The 21,185-nt window shown below is 33.3% G+C and overlaps 1 protein-coding gene across 1 annotated transcript; it reads left to right on the forward strand.

Annotated features, from left to right (window-relative positions):
• Positions 1–12,426: 12,426 nt before the first annotated feature.
• Positions 12,427–14,295, forward strand: LOC133175789 (growth hormone secretagogue receptor type 1-like). The gene is made up of 2 exons (XM_061310908.1): positions 12,427–12,459; positions 12,686–14,295. Exon 2 carries the CDS (start codon positions 12,903–12,905, stop codon positions 14,073–14,075), a length of 1,173 nt encoding a protein of 390 aa, XP_061166892.1. The 5' UTR covers positions 12,427–12,459; positions 12,686–12,902; the 3' UTR covers positions 14,076–14,295.
• The last annotated feature ends 6,890 nt before the right edge of the window (positions 14,296–21,185 follow it).

Genomic DNA, 21,185 nt, shown 5'->3' on the forward strand with positions numbered 1-21,185 from the left:
CCATCACTGAGATTGTATCTGTTGAATGATTTATAACTTGTCTTTTCTACCATTCTTAAGCTATCAATGAGAATGGTTCCATATACGTATTGTTGAGTTAAAAATGTTTAGTCTAAACATGTAACTACATGTTTAAACTGTTACACGAGAATGTTTCATCCTGTCAGAAATTAGTTGAATATGTCCTGCTGGTGTGTTACATTGTCGCATTAGGTACAAAGTCACACTGTTATTGGTTTGGTCTGGCCCATATCTGTAAAACCACATCACAAAATGCTTTTTCAGTCATTTTGTCATAATCTTGATTCTAGCTTATACCTCAAATGTTCTGATCCTGATGTGATGTGGAGCTCAACAACTTAACAAAACTCTTTGAAGTCTTAAATAAGAAGATCTGTTCAACTTTCATGCTTAAGATATCCTACAGTTTGTTTAGATTACAAAAAAATTGACAAAACGTGTACTTGATAATTAAAAATTTCGGTTTAACTCTTCAGTAATAAGCGTTTGATTAATCAAGTTCAAATCACACATAAATACGTTATTACAGTGGTCCCGAGGTATTTTTGCTCTGATCTGAATATGCTCTAGACCATTTACTCCCACTTGTGCAATGATTTAGAGCATTGCGACTGGATATAATGCAGAATCGCAGTATCTTATTCATGAATCAAATACGTAATAAATTTATTTGACAATAAACTAGTAGATTGACTTTCAAGAAAGATCTTATAATGCAAGGCTAATTATATAATTGCAAACATGATAAATATAATTCTCTTAGAAATAGCAACACTTTAAGTATCATAAAACAATGACATCTCATATGATTGAAAAATTCTCGCAAACAGGCGTAAAGCAACATTCAATCGATCATTCTTCGTGACATTGGTAATGTAAAGAAATTTCTTAAATTTAAATCTCTGAGTTTTTAGATATTTAGAATAATATAAACATATACGAATATATAATATATAGAAAATGTATAAGAATAAGAATATTTTTAAAATATGTCTTGTAAATTGTACCTTAGATTGTCTTGGAGTTGAACATTTTATGAATTAGAGCAGAGAAAATGAATTTGTATTTCACCATTCCATCATGTATTTAGAGCAATCTCGGAGAATAAATTACATTGGAGCTGATCATTTTATTATAGAGGCCTGAGCGTTTGAAACTCGGCGATAAACATTCCAAAAGATTGAAGATTTGATATTTAAGAAATAAGGTATCATTTTTAAACATCTATCGGGATATAAATACGGGTTGGTCACGAGATCAAATTCCATAAAGCCCGAAGGGCTTTATGGTAAATTTGATCTCGTACCAACCCGTATTTATATCCGATAGATGTTTTTTGTGACTTATTCATATTATCTATTAGCCTGATTATAACCTTAACGCGTGAAATGTTTTATTTTTTCAAACTCAACGGCACAAGTTTGATCTATTGATTGCGCGTCGACCCTTTATGACGTCACTGAGAAATTACGTCGAACGTTTATGTCGCGAGGAACCCGTGTTTATACGGATATAGATACAGATTGCTTTTAATAGTGTTATATAAAGGAAAACATTTGCAAATGTAAATATTTATAGTTTATAATTATAATGAAACTATATAACTATATAACTATATATTTATATATATATATATATATATATATATATATATATATATATATATATATATATATATATATATATATATATATATATATATATATATCATCTTAGCTTAAAGTAAAGGTTTGGAAATATGGTATTTATTCGATAACCTTTCATGTAATTTACATTTCTACTTTTGGATAATTAATATCGAACAAAGAAAATTAGCAAATTTTTAATCAATGGCTGGAGAGTACGGTTTTCAAAAAACACAACCACTAGTAATCTGGGAATGTAAAATTATAAGTACTGTCAGTTCTCTGATTTTCTTCCATCGCTTTATGCCATTACTGTACACAAAACATTATTCAAATCTGTGTGAAGTTATAATTTAACCCAACTCTTTCAAATATTACTGCTTTGGTAATAGGTGTACTTGGGATAAACTTTTATATTGTATTTACAATGAAGAAGGTTCGATTTTAATGCAAATCTGGCCTTGTATTTTTTTTTAAATCTGATATGAAATTATTATGAGAAGTTAAAACTCATGATTTCCGAATTGTTAAAACTCCATGCAGTAAGATCATACAAATCGTTTTTCTTATATGACCTGCCGTCACGGTAGCTCAGTCGGCAGAGCGCTCGCTCCGTGATCGGAAGGTCGTGTGTTCAAATCACGGCCGCGACTGACCTAAGTCGATAAAAAAAAATTGGAAGCAATTGTTCCTTCGCCAAGCGCTCGGCACTTTGAAGTGAAAGTTGCGGGTCCTACGGATGAGACCTTAAAAACCGAGGCCCCGTGTCACGGTAGGCGTTGGCACGAGAAAAAACCCTCACTGCTCAATGGCCCTGAGTGCCGAGTAAAGGTCTAAATTTGAAGCCCTTCACCGGTTAATGGTGACGTCTCTATTTGAGTGAAAAATTCTCAAACGGGACGTAAAACAACAATCAATCAATCAATCAATCAATCGTATATGACCTCCTAAATGCCAACTGTGACGTCATGTACTTTTGTAATTTCTTAAAAAAAATGCGGAAGACATCAATTTTCAATGAAATTTTCTTTCAGACAATATAGTCCACATACATCGCCCATAAAGATTTTAAAAAATGTAATTTCTCAAAGGATTTTACACAACATATCCGAAAATTGAAGTGGGCAAGGGCTGGGGACACTATTTTCTTAAGGAAAATAACCCTTTAATTAGTTATTTTGAGGCTTATTCAGAATCTGTCTAAAACTTATAAAAGTAACTAATTAATATAATGTCATATTTCCAGAACGGTCCTCCTTTAAACATGTACCTTTTTTTTCAGGATTTTCAAATTTATATATTCAACATATATTTAAGCAAATTTCAACACTTAATGAGAACATCAAATTTTTGGGGGCGTACTGAATTAAGCCAAAAATAATACCTTCTTTAAGTACATTCGGTACAATTGTGTCACTTTTTTTAACGTGATCCTGTGAAATCCTTTCCGCTATTTATTTCTGTGAAGAACAAGAAAAGATGACAAATGACTCCGTTACGTGATTTTCATTTACTTAATCTGAATGTGCCGAATCACATCAATCTATAGAATTAACAAAGAGGCTAATGGATCGTTTATCAAGCCCTCGTTTTGCAAGCATCACTTTAACAAAGCCAAATGCCATTTCTGAATTCAAGTTTAACGATAAAATTCAGTTTGGAGATAGTATTATGAAATGTTTCCTACTTTTTAACATGACTTCCCAATTGATTTTTATTTGAAATACTGTTTAAAAATCCGTTTAATTTAATTTAGGCATTTTGCTCGAGCAAATTATATGATTTTCTCCTAATAATAAATCAGGATCAAAACGATGACAAATTGCTGCCTTACCGACATTTGAAAAGGGGACCTCGTATTGAAAGAATGTCTACCAAAGAAAAAAATCCTCATTTAATGTAACAACAGAGAAACAATATAATTATTAATGGAGATTGACTGTACATGCATGCTTTTCCCATATTGAGTATTGTTTGTATGTAATGCCATTTTACGTTGAAAGTATTAACCAATTTATCTCCGGCCAACATTGCTCTTTAAATTCATTTCAATCTTTGATGTATTTTCCATACGTAAAAACGAAATCTTGGCCATTATTTTAAATGATAACTCTTTAACTTACAATCCTCTATAATGATCTTCTAACGAGTGATTTTAACTGATCGACTTTCTTTTTCCATCTCTAATGTCATCTTCATCACTTGCACGTTTAGGATAATGTGCACAAAGTCACGTCATCAAGAAGTTACTTCCGGCGGACGAGAGGAAGCACTTTTAAATCAAGTAATGGCGAGTGCAAATCTACAGCTTGAGTGGAAGGGACTGACGCCAAGAAGGTAAATAAACATTTTGAGTTAAAAAAGAGAGACATTAAGATTTTTGATAATGAAATTTTTCACAGTTACATGAATTAATTAGGAAAAAAATATTGTGATATCAACATAGTGTCTAAACGTTAATTTTTATGCCCTCTTTGAAAATTGTGAGTTTCATACAAAAATACGAAAAAAAGAGAAAATAGAGAACAGTCTATCCGTTCAAGTCCATCAAAGGAGCTTAAATGAGTACATATACTAGAGAAATAATTGTAAAGTCTTCTATCCTGTCTCTCAATATAATAGTCTTGAATTAGTTTCTAACAGATATAGAACATACAATAGTTCTTATGTTAATCATTCGTTTTCTGAATTGATATTGTCGTAACAACTTGTAGGAAAAGTATCTTTGATGGGACTTATTAGTCAGTTTAACATTTTCATTGAGTTCGAAGTCTGTAATGAAAAGTCGTCGTAATGTCATATTTTGATAGTTGCTATACATGGATACATACAGTGTACATTTCAAATATTGATTAACGTTCTTGGGTACAATACGTTTCTTATCTGGAAGTATAGTGGGGGGGGGGGGGGGGGGGGGTATCATCAACAGTGCCTTAATTGATGTTCGGTGGTACAGTACATGTTTCAGCATCTTTAATTCTTGACATTTAATTCTACTTCAGCTCTTTCGACTGAATAGTGGGACTACCGATTATTCGTTGTGTGTTTCAGTACACAGTTTTATTGATGATATATGCAGCAAAAAGCATATACGTAATGGCGTTATTTTGATTAAGTGCATGAGCACTCACCAATATACGATCATTAAATAAAATCTTTATATGAATAGCAACAATGAAATTTAAAGTTCAAACATCCCTTCAGAAATTTGAAATAAACTGCAATACAGAATGTGAACCACAGTCTAAACAATTTATTTTTTTTTTAAATGTGTAATAGTAAAACAATTTTAAAAGCAATGCCCCTATCTCTCTCCGTCTATGTTTAAATCTCATTACCTCTAAAGTTCCTTGTTTATTTAATTTTATTGAGACTTGATCAATTGTTGCGGAAATATAACTTCACAAAGCAACAATTAACAACGTTAATGTGTATAAATAAGAAGGTGTACGTTATACCTTCATATTAATGCAAGGGATATTCTTCTAACGTTAACTGACGAGGACAGATTAATTAAATATATAGAAAGCGTTTGCCATTTTATCATAGAGAGAGAGAGAGAGAGAGAGAGAGAGCTCAAATATTCTCTCTCTTTTTATCCAACCGATTGGTACCAATCTCTTATCCGCAACTCTTCCTATACCACTGAAGAAAATTTAATGATCTTTACCCATAAGGGAGCGGGAGTATCTATATGTGAGCACAGTGTGCTCACAGTACCTCTAGTTTTCCTGAATACAATTGAAAGGTAGCTAAATACAATACAAAACCAAACCCTTTTATGTTGTCATTTATCCTTTGAATCACCAAAAAAGTATTAAGTATGTTAAATCCTCTAAATAATAATTATGCTCATTAATCTCTCAATTTCTTTAATCTTAAAAAAATATTTTATTCTTGAACGATGAAAGGACACGCTCTGCTGAGGACACAGGGTACACATTTTTCTAAAACAGTTTGACTATTTTTCAAGGTTATAAACTTTGCTTGTCAGATATAGTTCATTATTTCCTTATATGCTTTCAAGTAAACACTTCTTTATTCATTCTCTTTTGCTATTTTTAGAGTACATTTTGAAACAACTATATAATAGTTCTTTAAGTTAAAGAAATATAAGGGAACTTCACACTTTCAAACGTGTAAAATCCACTTGATTTTAATCACATGTTCACATTCTCAATAAGGAAGAAAAATCATTGAATTTACTTAGGCCATCATTAAAAATATCTTTGTTTCCCCTAACCCGACCCTAAAATTTCAAGTTGAGTAGGTAGGTAGGTAAATTATTTTTTTTTATGACAGCAGTTTTGAAAATACATTCTGAAAATTGAATAATATATCTATAAATAAGAAAGAACAAAAGAAACCGATTTTAAGCCTAATATCATACAAATGAAATTTAAAAGCAACATGTATGGTAAATTAATTCACAAATATTATTCATTTGAACTAGTGAAATATCTCAGGCCAGCGTAAATTTATTGAAATTGAATTTTTACAAAAAAAAAAAAAAAAAACAAAAAAAAAAAAAAAACAAAAAACAAAAAAAAAAAACAAAAACAAAAAAAACAAAACGTAGGCCCATGCAGTGTCACAGTATACATGTAGATGTTGGCACGATAAAGATCCCTTACTGATGCTTTATGAACAATGGCCATACGTGCCGAGAAAAAGTCTAAATTAGGAGCCCTCTACCAGGCAGGTGTTCAAATGTTGTCGACCCAGCAATTTTTAAAGGTATTTTAAAGCAAAGAAACAACCTATTTTCAATGGCCCAACTAAAGAAAAGAAAAATACACTGGACGTCTCAGGAAGCCGTACCATAAGCCAACTTTAAAGATTTTAACACTATTTGAAAAGAGAGTACCTGTATAGACAATATTTAATTCTAAAATGATTAAAGTTATATCTAATGTTATAGTTACGAAGTTTACCCCATAAATAAAAGGAATGAAGAAACGACATCCGAATTATATTTATCAAGATGAAATAATTATACAAAGATAAATTTACAAATCCTATCGCCCTATATAGTAAAAATAGAATCATACATGAAGTGTTTTTTTTTTAGATCGAAACGAATGAAATGCAGTGAAATTTATTGATATGCATACACAAAGTGGGCCCATCATCTGCTCATGAGGCAGGCTTTGTCATGCTCACTACGTACGTTAATTTTAGAAGACACATTTGTAAATGCCATGTTAACACTCCTTAGTCATGGTATATTTAATTCACGAAATGTTTCAAGAGTGTAGGATTCTAATAAGTTAAAGATGTATATCAAGATTGATACATCGCCGTTGTTTTATAACACTAAATATTCCTCTGTGGCAACATGTTGTGGGCGCTAAATGAGAGTAAAACAAAAGCCGCCATTCTGATAAAAAACGAATTTTGATGAAATTGTATTTTATAAAGTTGATAAACAATAAAAAATAAATATTTGAATAATCTTATTAAAAAAACTTTTCAGTCGGCACGATTTAAGTGGGTCGGTCGCGTTAGGGGAAACAAACCTATTTTTTATTTTGGCCTTAATTTTATTTATTTATTGCACAAAATAATTGACTGCCGTCATGAGAAAAGGGCCCTTATCTTTTTACGTCACAATGCGCAGAAAACGACGTCAAAGTTGCGGTATTGTAAACACGGAAGTAAAAAATTACTTCTTAATTCTAAAAAAACACCTAATGTAAAATGTACTTAGCCATTTTAATTAATCCATAGTTAATAATATCGATATGCGCAGTTAGACCAGCTCACCAACTCAGGGTGAAGCGTCGACATCCAAATGTGTTTGAGGGGGAGGGGGTGGGGTGCAGATCATTGAAAAGCAAAAAAAAAAAAAAAAAAAAAAAAAAAAATCTGCGAATAAAACAGAAATCGGTAAAAGTTCAATCTAAAAAAGAGAACCATTCTTTTCTCTTTTTTTTGGGGGGGGGGGGGGGTATAGTACTGGTATCTGGTATTATGGGAGATTCGAACCTCCTACTACAGCAACTAATGAGAGGGGGGGGGGGGGCAAACAGCCCCTATATAGATAATTCTTTGCTAAGTTAACAGCAAGAGAATATGCTAAGGGGAAAAACGGAAGAGGGGGATGCCACGGAAATTTTTGCAAAAAATAAATTATGATTAAGAAAACATTTTGAAATGATCAAATAAATACAAAAAAGTAGTTTCTGATAAAAATGACTATTGTATCAATTTTCTTAAATTGTTCCGATAAAAACTGACTCGAAATTGAATTGCAATACATTTAGGAAATAAATACAGCTAATGTGGACTTTTTCCAAAAGCATTATGATCAAAGTTGAAGAAAATAACAATTACATCGACGGTGATATAAGGAATAAAAATAGTAATGACACAAAAGAAACAACAGATTAAACAATACATTAGGCTGTAAAGAAATTACAAACGTCTGATAAATTTTGATATGGTGACATCTTTTGAGAATAAATCACCGACAGGGGAATTGGAACCAGCAACAAGTGGTTATGGGTGTCAAATTCAAATGTTAAGAGAACTTTCAAAAACATCAACCACACCAGTCGTAAGACAACAAAGACAGTACAGAAATATAAATTTTGAGAAATATGAAAAAAAAAAAAATAACACTGGTGATGTTTCGAGCGGAGAAAAGGAGGTTCAGGCAAAACTTTGATGACCATATGTTAAAAAAGGTTTGTTTGTTTGTTTGTTTTGTTTTTTGTTTTTTTTTTGCTGAATGTTGCACAGGCACTTGACGTTTTTTACCTTTCTTTTCATAAATAAAAAAATTCTCCATACTACATGTATAATAGTATGGAGAATTTTTCATTTATGAAAAGAAAAGTTTAAAACGTTAAGTGCGTGTGTACTGTTGTATTCATGTACATCTGTATGTAATAAATTAGTCACGTTTCTTTCGTGTTGAAATCTTGAACGTCGAGTCTCAGCTCTGATATATCGATACCCCGGATCTCGACATTTTTGAAAGTTCCGTTGATGTAGGGATACTGAGGGAAAAATATTAAACAAGCACACACACAAAAAAAGTTTCTATTTTAGTCGTGTGGTAACAGGCAAAAATAAGAGTCATGCTCTTTAATTTCGAGATTCTGACAAATTGTTATTTTTTGAAACAATACCTAGGAAAAAATGGTTTGTCTATTTTATCTTTAGCTTTCAAGACAAAAGTAGATACTAAGTCGATCGCCCATGAAGGTCAAGTTAGAGTGGTAGAGTTACAAACATTCAATGGGATATTGCTTAACCGAATCGCCTCATATATATAAAAAAAGTATAAACATATGTGTTACATGGCCGTAGGAACGGGGGGCGGGGGGGGGGCACGGGGGGGCTACTAGCTACTATATGTTTGTGCCCTCTCAATAAAAACGTTTGATGACTTTTTTTTTTAATTTTGCTTGTCAAGGAATTTTTGGTAGTTGATAGTGCCCCCCAACTGAAAATGTAAAGCTACCCCCCCCCCCAAAAAAAAAAAAAACAAAACTGAAATTGCTTCCTACGGGCCTGTGTTAGACGTAATATTCGATTATTGTTTTAGAATATAATTTCATGTACATTTCATCGCATCGAAATATGAAAAGCTTAGGTGTCAGGTTACATGTAGCTGATGCCACAGAGGAAGATGAGTTGATGATCTTAATTAACCAACACATATATTCAAGCAGGTCCGTAGTTAGTTTCAAAAGTTCGGGGTGGGGGGTGGGGGTTTGGTAGGGCAAAAAAAAAAACTATACTATAACCTGACAAGCAGAAAAAGGGAAAAACTTATCTGTACAAATCCTAGAATTTACCAGTGCTTCACCTTACAAAAACAGAAATGGGGGGCAGCATGTATAAGAGGAAAAATTGCCCCCCCCCCCCGCGCGTTCTACGGATCTGTTAAGTCTCGCATGATATTCGGTTTCAATTTCAAATAGATTTTATAAAAAAAATTGTAATGCAACTGTATTTCATTTCGCTCAGAAAAGTCCGTTTAGTTTGTGTATATATATCAGGTTTTTTTTTTTTTAGATTAGCAGCACTATAAGAAATAATGACCAATACTTGTTGCGTTCAAGTGATGCAGCAGTAGCGTCGAGGGCTCAGGTTCCTCAAAATAAAAAAAAGGACAGAAACATTTTTAATCGCTTTGGATTAAGTGTGATTTACTGAAAAAAGTAAGTAGTTGACAAAAAAAAAAAAAAAAAAAAAAAAAAAAATTCATGTATAGAATAAACGTTCATAATACAAGCTAATCCTTTGACTTCGTTATGTGCCTCTTTGTTATGTTTCTACTCCATAACTACATGTAAGGCGAAGAAATTGAATTGTATAAACAATGGAAACTTAATTATTTAAACATTTTTTTTTAAAAATTAAGAAAAAGCTAAATAAAAGAATCCCCTTGAAGGTAGTGAACAGATTTTTTGTTTTTGTTTTTTTCTTTTGTTTTGTTATTAATTATGATTTTTTTTTTAATGAACCTTAAAAAAAGAAAGAAAAAGAAAGCAAAAGTTTACACATCATGACGTATCTGAATTTATTTCCCGTTAGAATTTTTTGGTGATACAGAAAATACATGAGGTGTTATTATCCCTTCGTAACAAAGTTATAGGGGATAAAGTAACGTGCGTGTATGTGGGTGAGTGTATGCGTGCTTACATCCGAAAATATTTTTTTTATATCGGGATCGATGTGCTCTTTCGCGAGGGGATGCCCCGCTTTAATTGCACAAGGTAACCTTCTGGGACATCTATATAGATTTTTTCATATTTTAATATTACAAGTGCTTTATATCTTTTATAAATTGAGCTAGGGTATGAATTTTAAAAAGAATACCTTATGATGTAGAATTCAACAAGTATTAATTTTTCGACTGAATAAAAACCGTCCCTAGATCCTGTCTAGACCCTCAGCCCACCCTTTACAAAATTACTAGACTTGCTCTAATATAGTATGAAAATAGTATGCGACTTCCCTCATGAATAATTACATACTAGTTGCTTGGAAGAAAAAAAAATCTCAAGTTTATATGAGTCAAAACGATTAAGGTTATGTAAAAAATGTAGTTTTTAAAAGAATGTTTGGAAACTGATTGTGACGCACGCGACGTCATTACGTTTTCAGTAAGTAACGTCAACGTTGTTTTGAAGCAGCCTTACTAAAATGCTCATAAAATACTGAAAAAGTGAGATATTTTAAATGTTGATGTATATTTGCATTCAGAAAGAGTCAGGCTATCAAAATTTACCATAAAGTCAATTTGTGAAATTTTGACCTTAAGGGCCTTTTTCTCATGACGACAGTCAATTATATTGGCATACAATCAATATGAAGCATAATAAAAGAATGTAAAATGTTTTAAAAAAGAGTGTATAATCAGCGTATTCTAATTAGTAAATGTATGGTGCACAGAGAGATTGAAATTAAATATATGTTACAAAAATTGCATCTATTGGCTACTGTGATATACAGAAACATTGATTTCATACATTGTGTTGTGTTAAATTACGCCTATTACACAGTTTAGAGTGTTTTTCAAAGCATTCATATAAATATTAACAATTCTTCCTAGCTTGAACAATATTTTCTGGCTACACAATTATTTTCAATAGTTTTCTTTCACAAAGTAAAAGTGTTACATTTACATATATACAGCAAAATACTGGATAGTACCAGGTATTTTCTTTTAAAACTTATAGATATAGCGCAATCTTAGAAAAATGTTATTCATTGTCAACAGCAAAAAAAAAAAAAAAAAAAAAAACAATACTGAGAATCCCTTTGTATGCAAAGTGTGGAATATCTACTGTTTTTATTTTTTTTGTGTGTAATCAAGTTCGTGGATTAAAGAAGGGAAATAACTCTGATGACCATTAAGATTTTTACTCGTGTTACTTTATCAACAAAACCACTTTTTTAACGAGGAATGTAGTATTTAATTTCTTTCATTTAACATTAATAATTTTTTAATAACCACAACTTTTTTTCGTGATGCAGTATTAGAATTTTGAAAATACTTTAAATTTATGATGCATGCACACATCATTCGTTTGTATTTTTTTTTTCATACTGCAGGAAAAACGCACTCTGAAGTTACATAATCTTGTGATAAAAGAACACATTCTGCCAGGAGTGTTTATAATAAAACGGGATTTCCTCCCGTTTGTACTCGCTATGTAATTAGATGTCTTGATTCTTGATGCAGAGCGAAGTGTATGGGAGAAAAATAATAACGCCAATGTTTGTTGAAATATCTGAATTTCATGTCGTTGAATTTTTTGCAAGACTCGCAGAGAGAGAGAGAGAGAGAGAGAGAGAGAGAGAGAGCAGTCAGTTTTTCGTATCATCAACTCATGGAAATTCCACAATTTCAAAGATGAAGTATTACTATACTTTATAACAGCTTATGTAGTTATGAAGGCCAAAACATACATATTTAGATAAATGACATAAGCATATGGGTTAACTCTTTTTTTCTGACGTTGGGAAAGCAAATCATAACAACCCCAATATTACTAGCGCGGTACAAATGTTGATGAAATGTTCGTCTGCCATTAAATGTCGATTTAATGCACATAGTGAGCCTCTTAGTTTCGTTGATGGCATTTAATGAGCAATTAATACCACACAGGAGTTTCTAAATTGTCCAGAATAAAATGGGCCTTTCAGTAAAGTCTGTTATTGTTTGGATTTCATTCGTTTGTTGCAGTTCTTTAAAAAAAAAATGTCTTTTTTCTCTAAATCTGGGTAGTCCACATATTCAAAAAATAAGACCAATCGGATTTGATAAAATCCAACTGAGGGCTTTGATATTGTAAGTTTTATCATTCTTCTTTACAGCAAATAAATTATGGGTTGTTTTCGTTGAAGCAGACTTCTCAGACGGCATGGTGCTTATAGATATTTTTATCATTTTTGATCGTTAACGTTAGCAGTGAGTTCTGTATATTTTTTGGTTAATATTCATTTATTTAGTGACGGTAAAATTATATGGATGAGGCATTTGAAATGTCTAATTGATATTGATCTTTTTTCTACAGGTGCGAATCTTTACTTTGTTTAGGCTAAAAGGCAGTGTTTATCAACATCCTCGTGCTACAAAATATAACCGGCGAGAAAGTGTATCGTTTCTCTCCTTACTCAAGAAGTGCTGCATTTCTAAAAATTCAAGTGTCTTATATATCGACTGGATTAGTGGTTATTTTCCCTGAGTTTTTAGGAAACTGAAATGAACAGAGCGTAAACATGTGATAGGAAATGCATGATCGGGAAACAAAATTGGGAACCCATCAAACGGGAAACTTTTTGACCAGAATGTCGATAGGCGGCATGGACATAAATCCAAACCTTACTGAAAGAGATGATACGAAAGAAGTGACGGATGAGGAGACTCTTTTGAATTACAAAAACGACGAAAATGCTGTGCTTTTGTTACCAGTGATATGTTTTGTTTTCCTGTTAATAATTGTTGGAGGAATCGGAAACAGCATTGTGTTTTATGTTTACAAATCTAAAAGTAAATCAACAACGAAGGGAGTTTTTATTTCCGTGTTGGCCGTATTCGATCTCATGAATTGTTTAATTGTGATGCCTTTTGAAATTTACGACCTCAGAAATCAATACAGATTCACATCTGGGGATTTCTGTAAGACTATGAGATTTGTTGAGTTTTCAATTGTTCTTGCTGCCGGGTTTACCCTTGTAGCTGTGGCTATAGACAGGTACATGAACCTTTGTGTCAGAAGTTCCCGAATTTTATTCACTCCCAGCCGTGCTAAGAGAGCTTGCTGCATTTGTGTAGGACTAAGCATCCTCTTTTCTTGGCCCATAGTGATGTTTGCGGGACTCGAACCTTCACCCGTGCGGGGAGTCAATGTAACAATCAATGGGTTTGAATGTTCAAGTTTTAGTGATGAATCAATCAATGCTCGTATATATCTTTATATACTTAACATCGTGTTTATACTCTCCCTTGTGTTAATGATAATTTTATACTCTCTGATAGGAATGAAGTTGTATCGTAGGAGGAGAGGATCTTTTCACGATGGATTAATTTTCATGAAGGACACTTCCGAATCTCAAAAATTCCAGGACAACCATTCGGACATGAACATTGAGCGTTGTGGATATGCCATTGGGAAAAGAGGTATTCGAATGAAAGGCTCGACTCTCATATTCTACTCGGTGACAATCGTATTTATTATTGGTTTTCTCCCTCATCTGATAACGAGGGTGCTGAAAATTACCCATACTGCCTTCCTAGAGGTCAACAAAGGAAACTCTACAGAGGTGGCGTATAATTTTCTGATAAGGTCTTATATGATCAATTCTGCAGCTAACCCGTTTATTTACAGTATTATCCATGAACGATTTAGACAGGAAATTGTCCGAACCTGCCGGAAGTGTGTGAGATTATTCAGAAGCAATTGAAAGCTTTAAGACTTCAATCAGGTTGTCTGAGGCTATTCTATTTGAAGGTTCTGGTTAAAATGTGATAAAATTTGTGTTTAAATGAGGACTTTTCCTGAGATGTGAGATTAAAGTTATATTATACTCTTTTTAAGTAAATTTATAATATTAGATATTTTGCGATACGTTCAATAAAAATGTTAGAAAAAATATTAGTACACGACCATATATCAAATCGTAAAAAATGGTTATTTTTTATCTTATTTATTTTTTGACCTATTCATTTGGGCTTAAAATCAATGTTACAATGTTTTCTTTATATGAATTAAGTGTTCTACAGGGAATACAATTATCATCCGTTTGTGCACTAAAGGTTACAAATTCCTTTACATATCTTGTACTTAATTACGTAAGGAAGTCTGCAGAGTAAATTATTTACATCTGTTATTTGTTTTTATCACATGTAGGTGAATGTTAAAAGATTGTTGCAGACAGATTATTCGCATGTTCCCTTGAATTACAAGTTGAATGAAGAAGCATGTGTTACAGTTGTAGTGTTCAAAAAAATCTTTATAAATACGTTTCATTCTCAATGAGTCAAGATAGCTTTTTTGTGATGAAACTGGACTTAAAAAAACTCAGTAAATTTATGGGCTTTCAAAATCTGAAAATAATTTTTATTTATTATTATTTTATTTTTGGGGGGGGGATGGAGGGAGGGACTTCCCAAATTATTAGTCCCCTACCGGTGAAACCGGAGGGGACTATAGGTTTCCTCTGAGTCTGTCCGTCCGTCTGTCCCTCTGTCTGTCTGTCAGTCTGTCCCACTTGGTTTTCCGCATTTTTCTTCTAAACGCTTGCAGATATTAAGCTGATTTTTGGTATGTGAGTGTATCTTGATGTTTGCATTTCGTTCCGCTTCAATGATTTTTGACGGAATTATGACCTTTTCAATTTTGCAGGGTTTTTCGCATTTTTTTTTCTAAACGCTTGCAGATATTGAGCTGATGTTTGGTATGTGACTTTACCTTGATGAGTTATAGATCAAATTTGCATTTTGTTCCACTTCATTAATTTTTGACGGAATTATTTTTTTTCAATTTTTAACGGGAACCAGATTACACTTGCTGGTAGGGGACTAGTATTGCTAATGCAATACTCTCAGAATGCTTGTTATCTTTGCAATATCTTTAAATGTTGTTGGTACCGTCACGGTAGCTCAGTCAGTAGAGTGCTCACTCCGTGATCGGAAAGTCGTGTGTTCGAATCACGGCTGCGACTGACAAAAGTCGATAAAAAATAAGCAGCAACTGTTCCTTCGCCAAGCGCTCGGCTTTGAAGTGAAAGTTGCGGGTCTTTCGGATGAGGCCTTAAAAACCGAGACCCCGTGTCATGGAAGGCGTTGGCACGATAAAGAACCCTCACTGCTCAATGGCCCTGAGTGTCGAATAAAGGTCTAAATTTGAAGCCCTTCACCGGTATATGGTAGCGTCTCTATATGAATGAAAAATTCTCGAACGGGACGTAAAGCAACTCACAATCAATCAATCAAATGTTGTTGGAACATGTACATCTGTTTACACTTAAATTCAAAGATAAAATAAATTAGGCACTATATGAATAAACTACTATTAAATTCTTTGCAAATAGTGTTTAATTTAAATTGATTGTCTCAATTTCATTAATAAGCTTGATTCCCTGAAACATCTGTCGGGGACCTTATGATTTGAAATGTTATTAAACCTGCAATTAATATACATGTTCCCTTTGAAGTATATATATATTTTTTTACATCTTTGAAATTTTTTTTTAAAAATCATATTTTTGTTCTTCGTTGTCAGTTTTTATTCATTTAAAATTAAACGGCCTCTTTTAAAACGAAACACGAGTAACAATTCAACCTATACATAAGCAGATTACAATAATACCGAAGTAGCCAGGGGATTTAGTTTATAGAGCTCGCCCTAGACACATCTTTTGTGGTGCTTATTGAAAGAATTAAATGAAATCTCTTTACAGACAGCAACAATTGTAGGGGCAGTTTTCCTCAAAGGTGGAGAAGAAACATCAATTTGATACAATATCCCCCAACAAACACTTAACGGGGGGGGGGATAATTATACAATATATATCTTCCTTCCTACCTAAGACCTCTAAAATAGTAGTATAGCTATTATTAAAAGACAACAATTTAAACAGAAGTTTCATTATATATAAAATAATGCATGTTCTCAATATTCTACAAGCATGATGGGAAGAGCCCATGTCGTCTGACTTAAGGAAGTTGTTGACAATGCCAAGTATTGTGCTCATCTAATTAACTTCCGGTTTCCTGGTTTCTTTTACGATGTTGGATTTTTTTCCTGTTTAGATTTAATACTGAAGTGGTATTGTGTTAATAAGAGATACTGGTTTTTTTTTGCTGAAAACAAAGATTAAGATTTTGAAAATTTGACACTTTTCCCACAGGTATCACATGTTGACTATGACAAGACGTTTTAAAATCATTAGCTAAGCAAGATAACTTTTTTCTTCACAGTTCTCAAAGAGTGAGAGAAAAAGAGAGAGGGAAATGCAGTCTTATAGATATTTTATTTTACTTAAGATAAATATATTTTTATATATGTAAAAGATATGATATATTGCTTCATTTAACATATCTCTATTTTCATAAGAAATATATATATATATATATATATATATATATATATATATATATATATATATATATATATATATATATATATATATATATATAAACTATCTCTTGTATCCATGAATAATTTTTTAAACATATCTCTATAATGATTAAGATACTCTACATGTAAGAGAAATCTCCTTATTAAATAGATATCTTTGTTAAGCTTAAGTAAGTCCATGCATGCATTCCTTAACACCAGAATACAAGGTAATCTTTATGATTATGGATGTTGTCCATTGCAGGTTCTTCAAACCTCTACTTATTATGGAAGACAATAACTCTCAATCAGCCAGTAGGTTCCTTAAGCTAAAATTTGTCAATAAAGGTCTAGATTCTGTAAACATTAGAAACATTCTCAATCAAGAAAAAAAAATCTGCCCTGCATTTCAACAAATTTTAATTTAAGATGAAGTTAACGCCCTAAATTTCCTTAACAGAAATTCCCCAGTGTTGCTTCCAAACTTTTTTATAAGCACAGTGTCTAAATCAAAGTCCTCTTAAGTGTATTTGTTCTTCTTCCTATTTCAACTTTAGTCGTCCTTCAAGTAGCTCAGTCGGTAGAGCATGGGTTCAAATCCTGGCCGCGACTGACCCAAGTCAATAAAAATAGGTAGCAAATGTTCCATTGCCAAGCGCTCGGCACTTTGAAGTAAAAGATGCGAGTCTTTCGAATGAGACATAAAAACTGAGGCTCTGTGTCACTGTAGGCGTTGGCATGATAAAGATCCCTCACTGCTCAATAGCTCCGAGTGCCCAGTAAAGGTATAAATTTGAAGCCCCTCCTCTGTATACATTTGTACATGTATGGTGACGTCTCCATATGAGTGAAAAATTCTCGAACGGGACGTAAAGCAACATATGATTAATCAATATGTCAATCAACTATAGTCCTGCTGATCGCATCATGACTGGTGTTGCAAATAAAGTTGAAAAAGATGACCTGAAAGGGTCTAAAATTATGGCGACAAAACCTTATTTCTATTATGTATCACGTGAAAGAGTTTGTTACACGATTCGTAAAATATGAAGGGGAAGACCTCGACACTTTGTCAGGATAAAGAGGTTCAGATGTAATTATTCTTCTGTTTTCTGTGAAAAGAATTTGAAAGACTAAAATGAATAATATGCTATGGCTTACAAAGTCAATAACAATCCATCTTTGCTTTTAAGATTTGTTATTACAACTGCATTTTAGAACATGGCTTTAATGCCACATCTGTGTACATGTAAGTTCTCTTTCAAAAGATAAAATTCTTCAAAATCATGTGTCAGTTTTAAATGCTTTTAACATTCCAGTCAACGGTAAACTATTTGAGATATCATACCTATAGTGTATTCCAAAGCATCATAAAGATGCTTACAAATATAGATACAAGTTCCAGCAATTCTATCAAGAAGCCCTGATTTTTACTTCTGACAAATTTTAACTGCTGTGAAGGAGAAGTGTCAAATGTCCTCTGCTACAAAATATTCAAGAAGTGGAGGAAATCAAACGTGGATTCTCAAAAACTAAAACAAATAAATAAATAAAAATTGAAATCAACCCCCCTCTCCGAATCATGAAACATATGACCTTCCTGTTGATGAATACAAAAGACCTAAGGCAGGTGTGACGGGTTGACAGGGGGATGGTTTTTCCCTCTAGGCACCCGATCCCATCTCTGATATTTCCAGTGGTCTGTGGTTTTGCCCTGTTCAGAATTTGTATTGTTCACAGGATTTAGGAGATCTATCGCTGTAGTAAGATGTATCTCTTTAACCGACCTATTTCCTCTCGACACTTCAGGATTCCGCTTGTTAAAAATTAAGTAAATTTAAAAAGAATGAATAATAGTAATCCCATGGTTTTCTTGAGGTGCAAACAGAGCAAAACATTTCTTATTTTGAAATGGGTAAACATACATGTATTTAAGAAAGATATTGCAACAATTTTCTTACTTAGTATACCTCGCAGATATGGAAAAAGGAACATTAAAATAAAAATGATAATGAAAGTTTGATAAAATTGCCTCTTTTATTTAAATGGGGAAAATGCAGAAAAAAAATCAAGGAAAAAAAACTTTTTAGAGACAGTCACTGCATAGCACAAACAAAATCTTTTTAGAAAGGAGATACAACGTATGTTTTGTTGTGACATTTAAATGATGAAATATACATACGACATTACAGCATGTTTATCAGATTTTTTAAAAATTCAAGCTTCAATGATTGAAAAAACGATCTTCATATAGCTCATTCACGTTTTTCCAAAGTTATTGTTTGTAGCTGTTAGGGACTCAATTGTTTTCCTTTAATATACGCTTAATAAGAGCTCAATACGTGAAACATAAATGATTTATTTTCAAAGATTAATAATTAATGTATATCCTTAATTTAAAATCATGTCCTTTTCTTAAGAAAACATTAGCATCCGTTCAAAACATCGAATTTTTATATATCTCTTTCCTCTTATAATATTACTCGGGGGTCACAGATTTAATGGGAAAATACACTGGATTTAACACAGAATGAAACTATTCTGTATAGGGGGAATTTATGCCAGACATGATTCATCACAAAAATTAAGTAATTCAAATGCCTATGGAAGATTTATTAATTTTTTTTTTTGAAGAAAAAAATAATGATAAACACAGCTCGACTTTATATTTCACATATTTGAGAAAGCAGTGAATCAGAGGATGAATTTGATACGGTCATACTCACTAAAATGTTATTTCACGAGAACGGCAACATTAGAAAAGAATGTTTATGGGCTTGATATACTTTCAGATTAAAACTCTCATAGCCAATGCATCCATTGATTTATTTTTTATACAATTTACATGCACGTTTGATGAGAATTATTCATACTGATATACATCGCTGCTGCATGCCTTGCTGGCAATATTTGAAAAGATTGTTTTTATAAAGTAAGATGCCATTAAATGTGTGATGCAAAATAAATTGCATTTTAACAGTTATATAATGAAAACGATTTCATTCAGCAAATTCGTCACATGAATTTACATCAGTTTATAATAAATAATCGAATAATGTCCGTAACATGCATATGACCTAAGTAAGGGCCCTGTCACACCAAGCTGCGTCCACACGGAGTCATTACGGCGTTGTAAAAATGTTAAAATCGCAGGGAAATCCCACAAATTTCAGTAAAATTTTTACAATGTGAAGATGTCATGGCGTCTCTACGGCGATCCACGCGTTTCTACGGCGTTCTCGCGGCGTGCTACTGCGTTCCCAACGGAGATCTCTTCGCGATTGACTGCGCCTCCGCGGAGCTTTTACGGCGTGTTAGGAGTTGTCACCTAGCGTTCAAGGCGTTCTCACTGCGCTTGCTGCGTTCACAATACATGTACGTCCACGATGCGTTCTTCACTATGGATATTTATTAAGAAGGAGTGTAAGATATTTTTCTTTGAAGATTCGAGTCATATAGCGAAAAGTCTTCAAAAATGATATATTTGAATAATTTAGTATTAAATTACTGTTAGTTTTATAATTAAAACCCTTCTTTTTTCAATTATATCAATTCAGATGTGTTTTTTCTTTGATTTTATTATGAATGTAAAAAATAAACACACTGAAAAGTTGTTATAGAATTTAAGTAATTCCATCGCAACCCCACTGAAACAACAGAACAGGTTCTGGTGTAATTTTTACTTCCCAATTTTACTCCCATGCTCCTGGCCAGGAGTGCAAAAATACGTTAGAATTATTGCTGATCAAATATGAGGCGATTGCTCTTGTTATGTGAGCTGGCTGACAACGCTCTAACAACGCCGTGAAAGCGCATTGTGATCGCCAACGTACGCGGTAGAAACGCCAAGGGAACGCAATGATCGCAGTGACAACTCCTTGTTGTCGCTGTGTAATCGCAGTCAAAAAAATCACAAGACAATTAATCTCATTAGAAGCGCCGTAAAAGCGCGATAGAAACGCCGTGACATCTCCAAGGACTCCGCGAGGTCTCCGTGGAAGCGCAGTCTACTATCACTGCGTTCATGCTGCGATCATGTGCGTCTTCACGGCGTGCGTACGGAGCTCCCACTGCGTTGTTGGAGATCTCATCGCGCTGCTACGGCGATCATACTACGTTTCTACTGCGTTCTTATCAGACGGCGATCACACGGTGCGTACTTTTTGCATGCCCAAAGTGCGCGCCGTCCCCTGGCGTTCTAGGAGACCCTACGCGACCCTACCGCGTTCAGTGGAGATCTCGCCGCGTTGTCACGGCGCTGTAGGAGACTCTACTGCGCTCACCTCGGCGTTTTGCATTTTTTATGGACGCCGTGCGATCGCCGTGAGGACGCAGTCCCGGTGTGACAGGGGTTTTAGTGCACGTGTTCGACGGCATCATTCAACTGGAAATTATATAAGATGCCCATGGGCGATAACCTTCGCCTTAGTCACCTTAATAATTATCCTGTATA

This window comes from Saccostrea echinata, unplaced genomic scaffold (assembly GCF_033153115.1).
Source record: "Saccostrea echinata isolate AGI-Se365-2 ecotype Australia unplaced genomic scaffold, CSIRO_AGI_Sech_v1 ptg000002l, whole genome shotgun sequence".
NCBI lineage: Eukaryota > Metazoa > Mollusca > Bivalvia > Ostreida > Ostreidae > Saccostrea > Saccostrea echinata.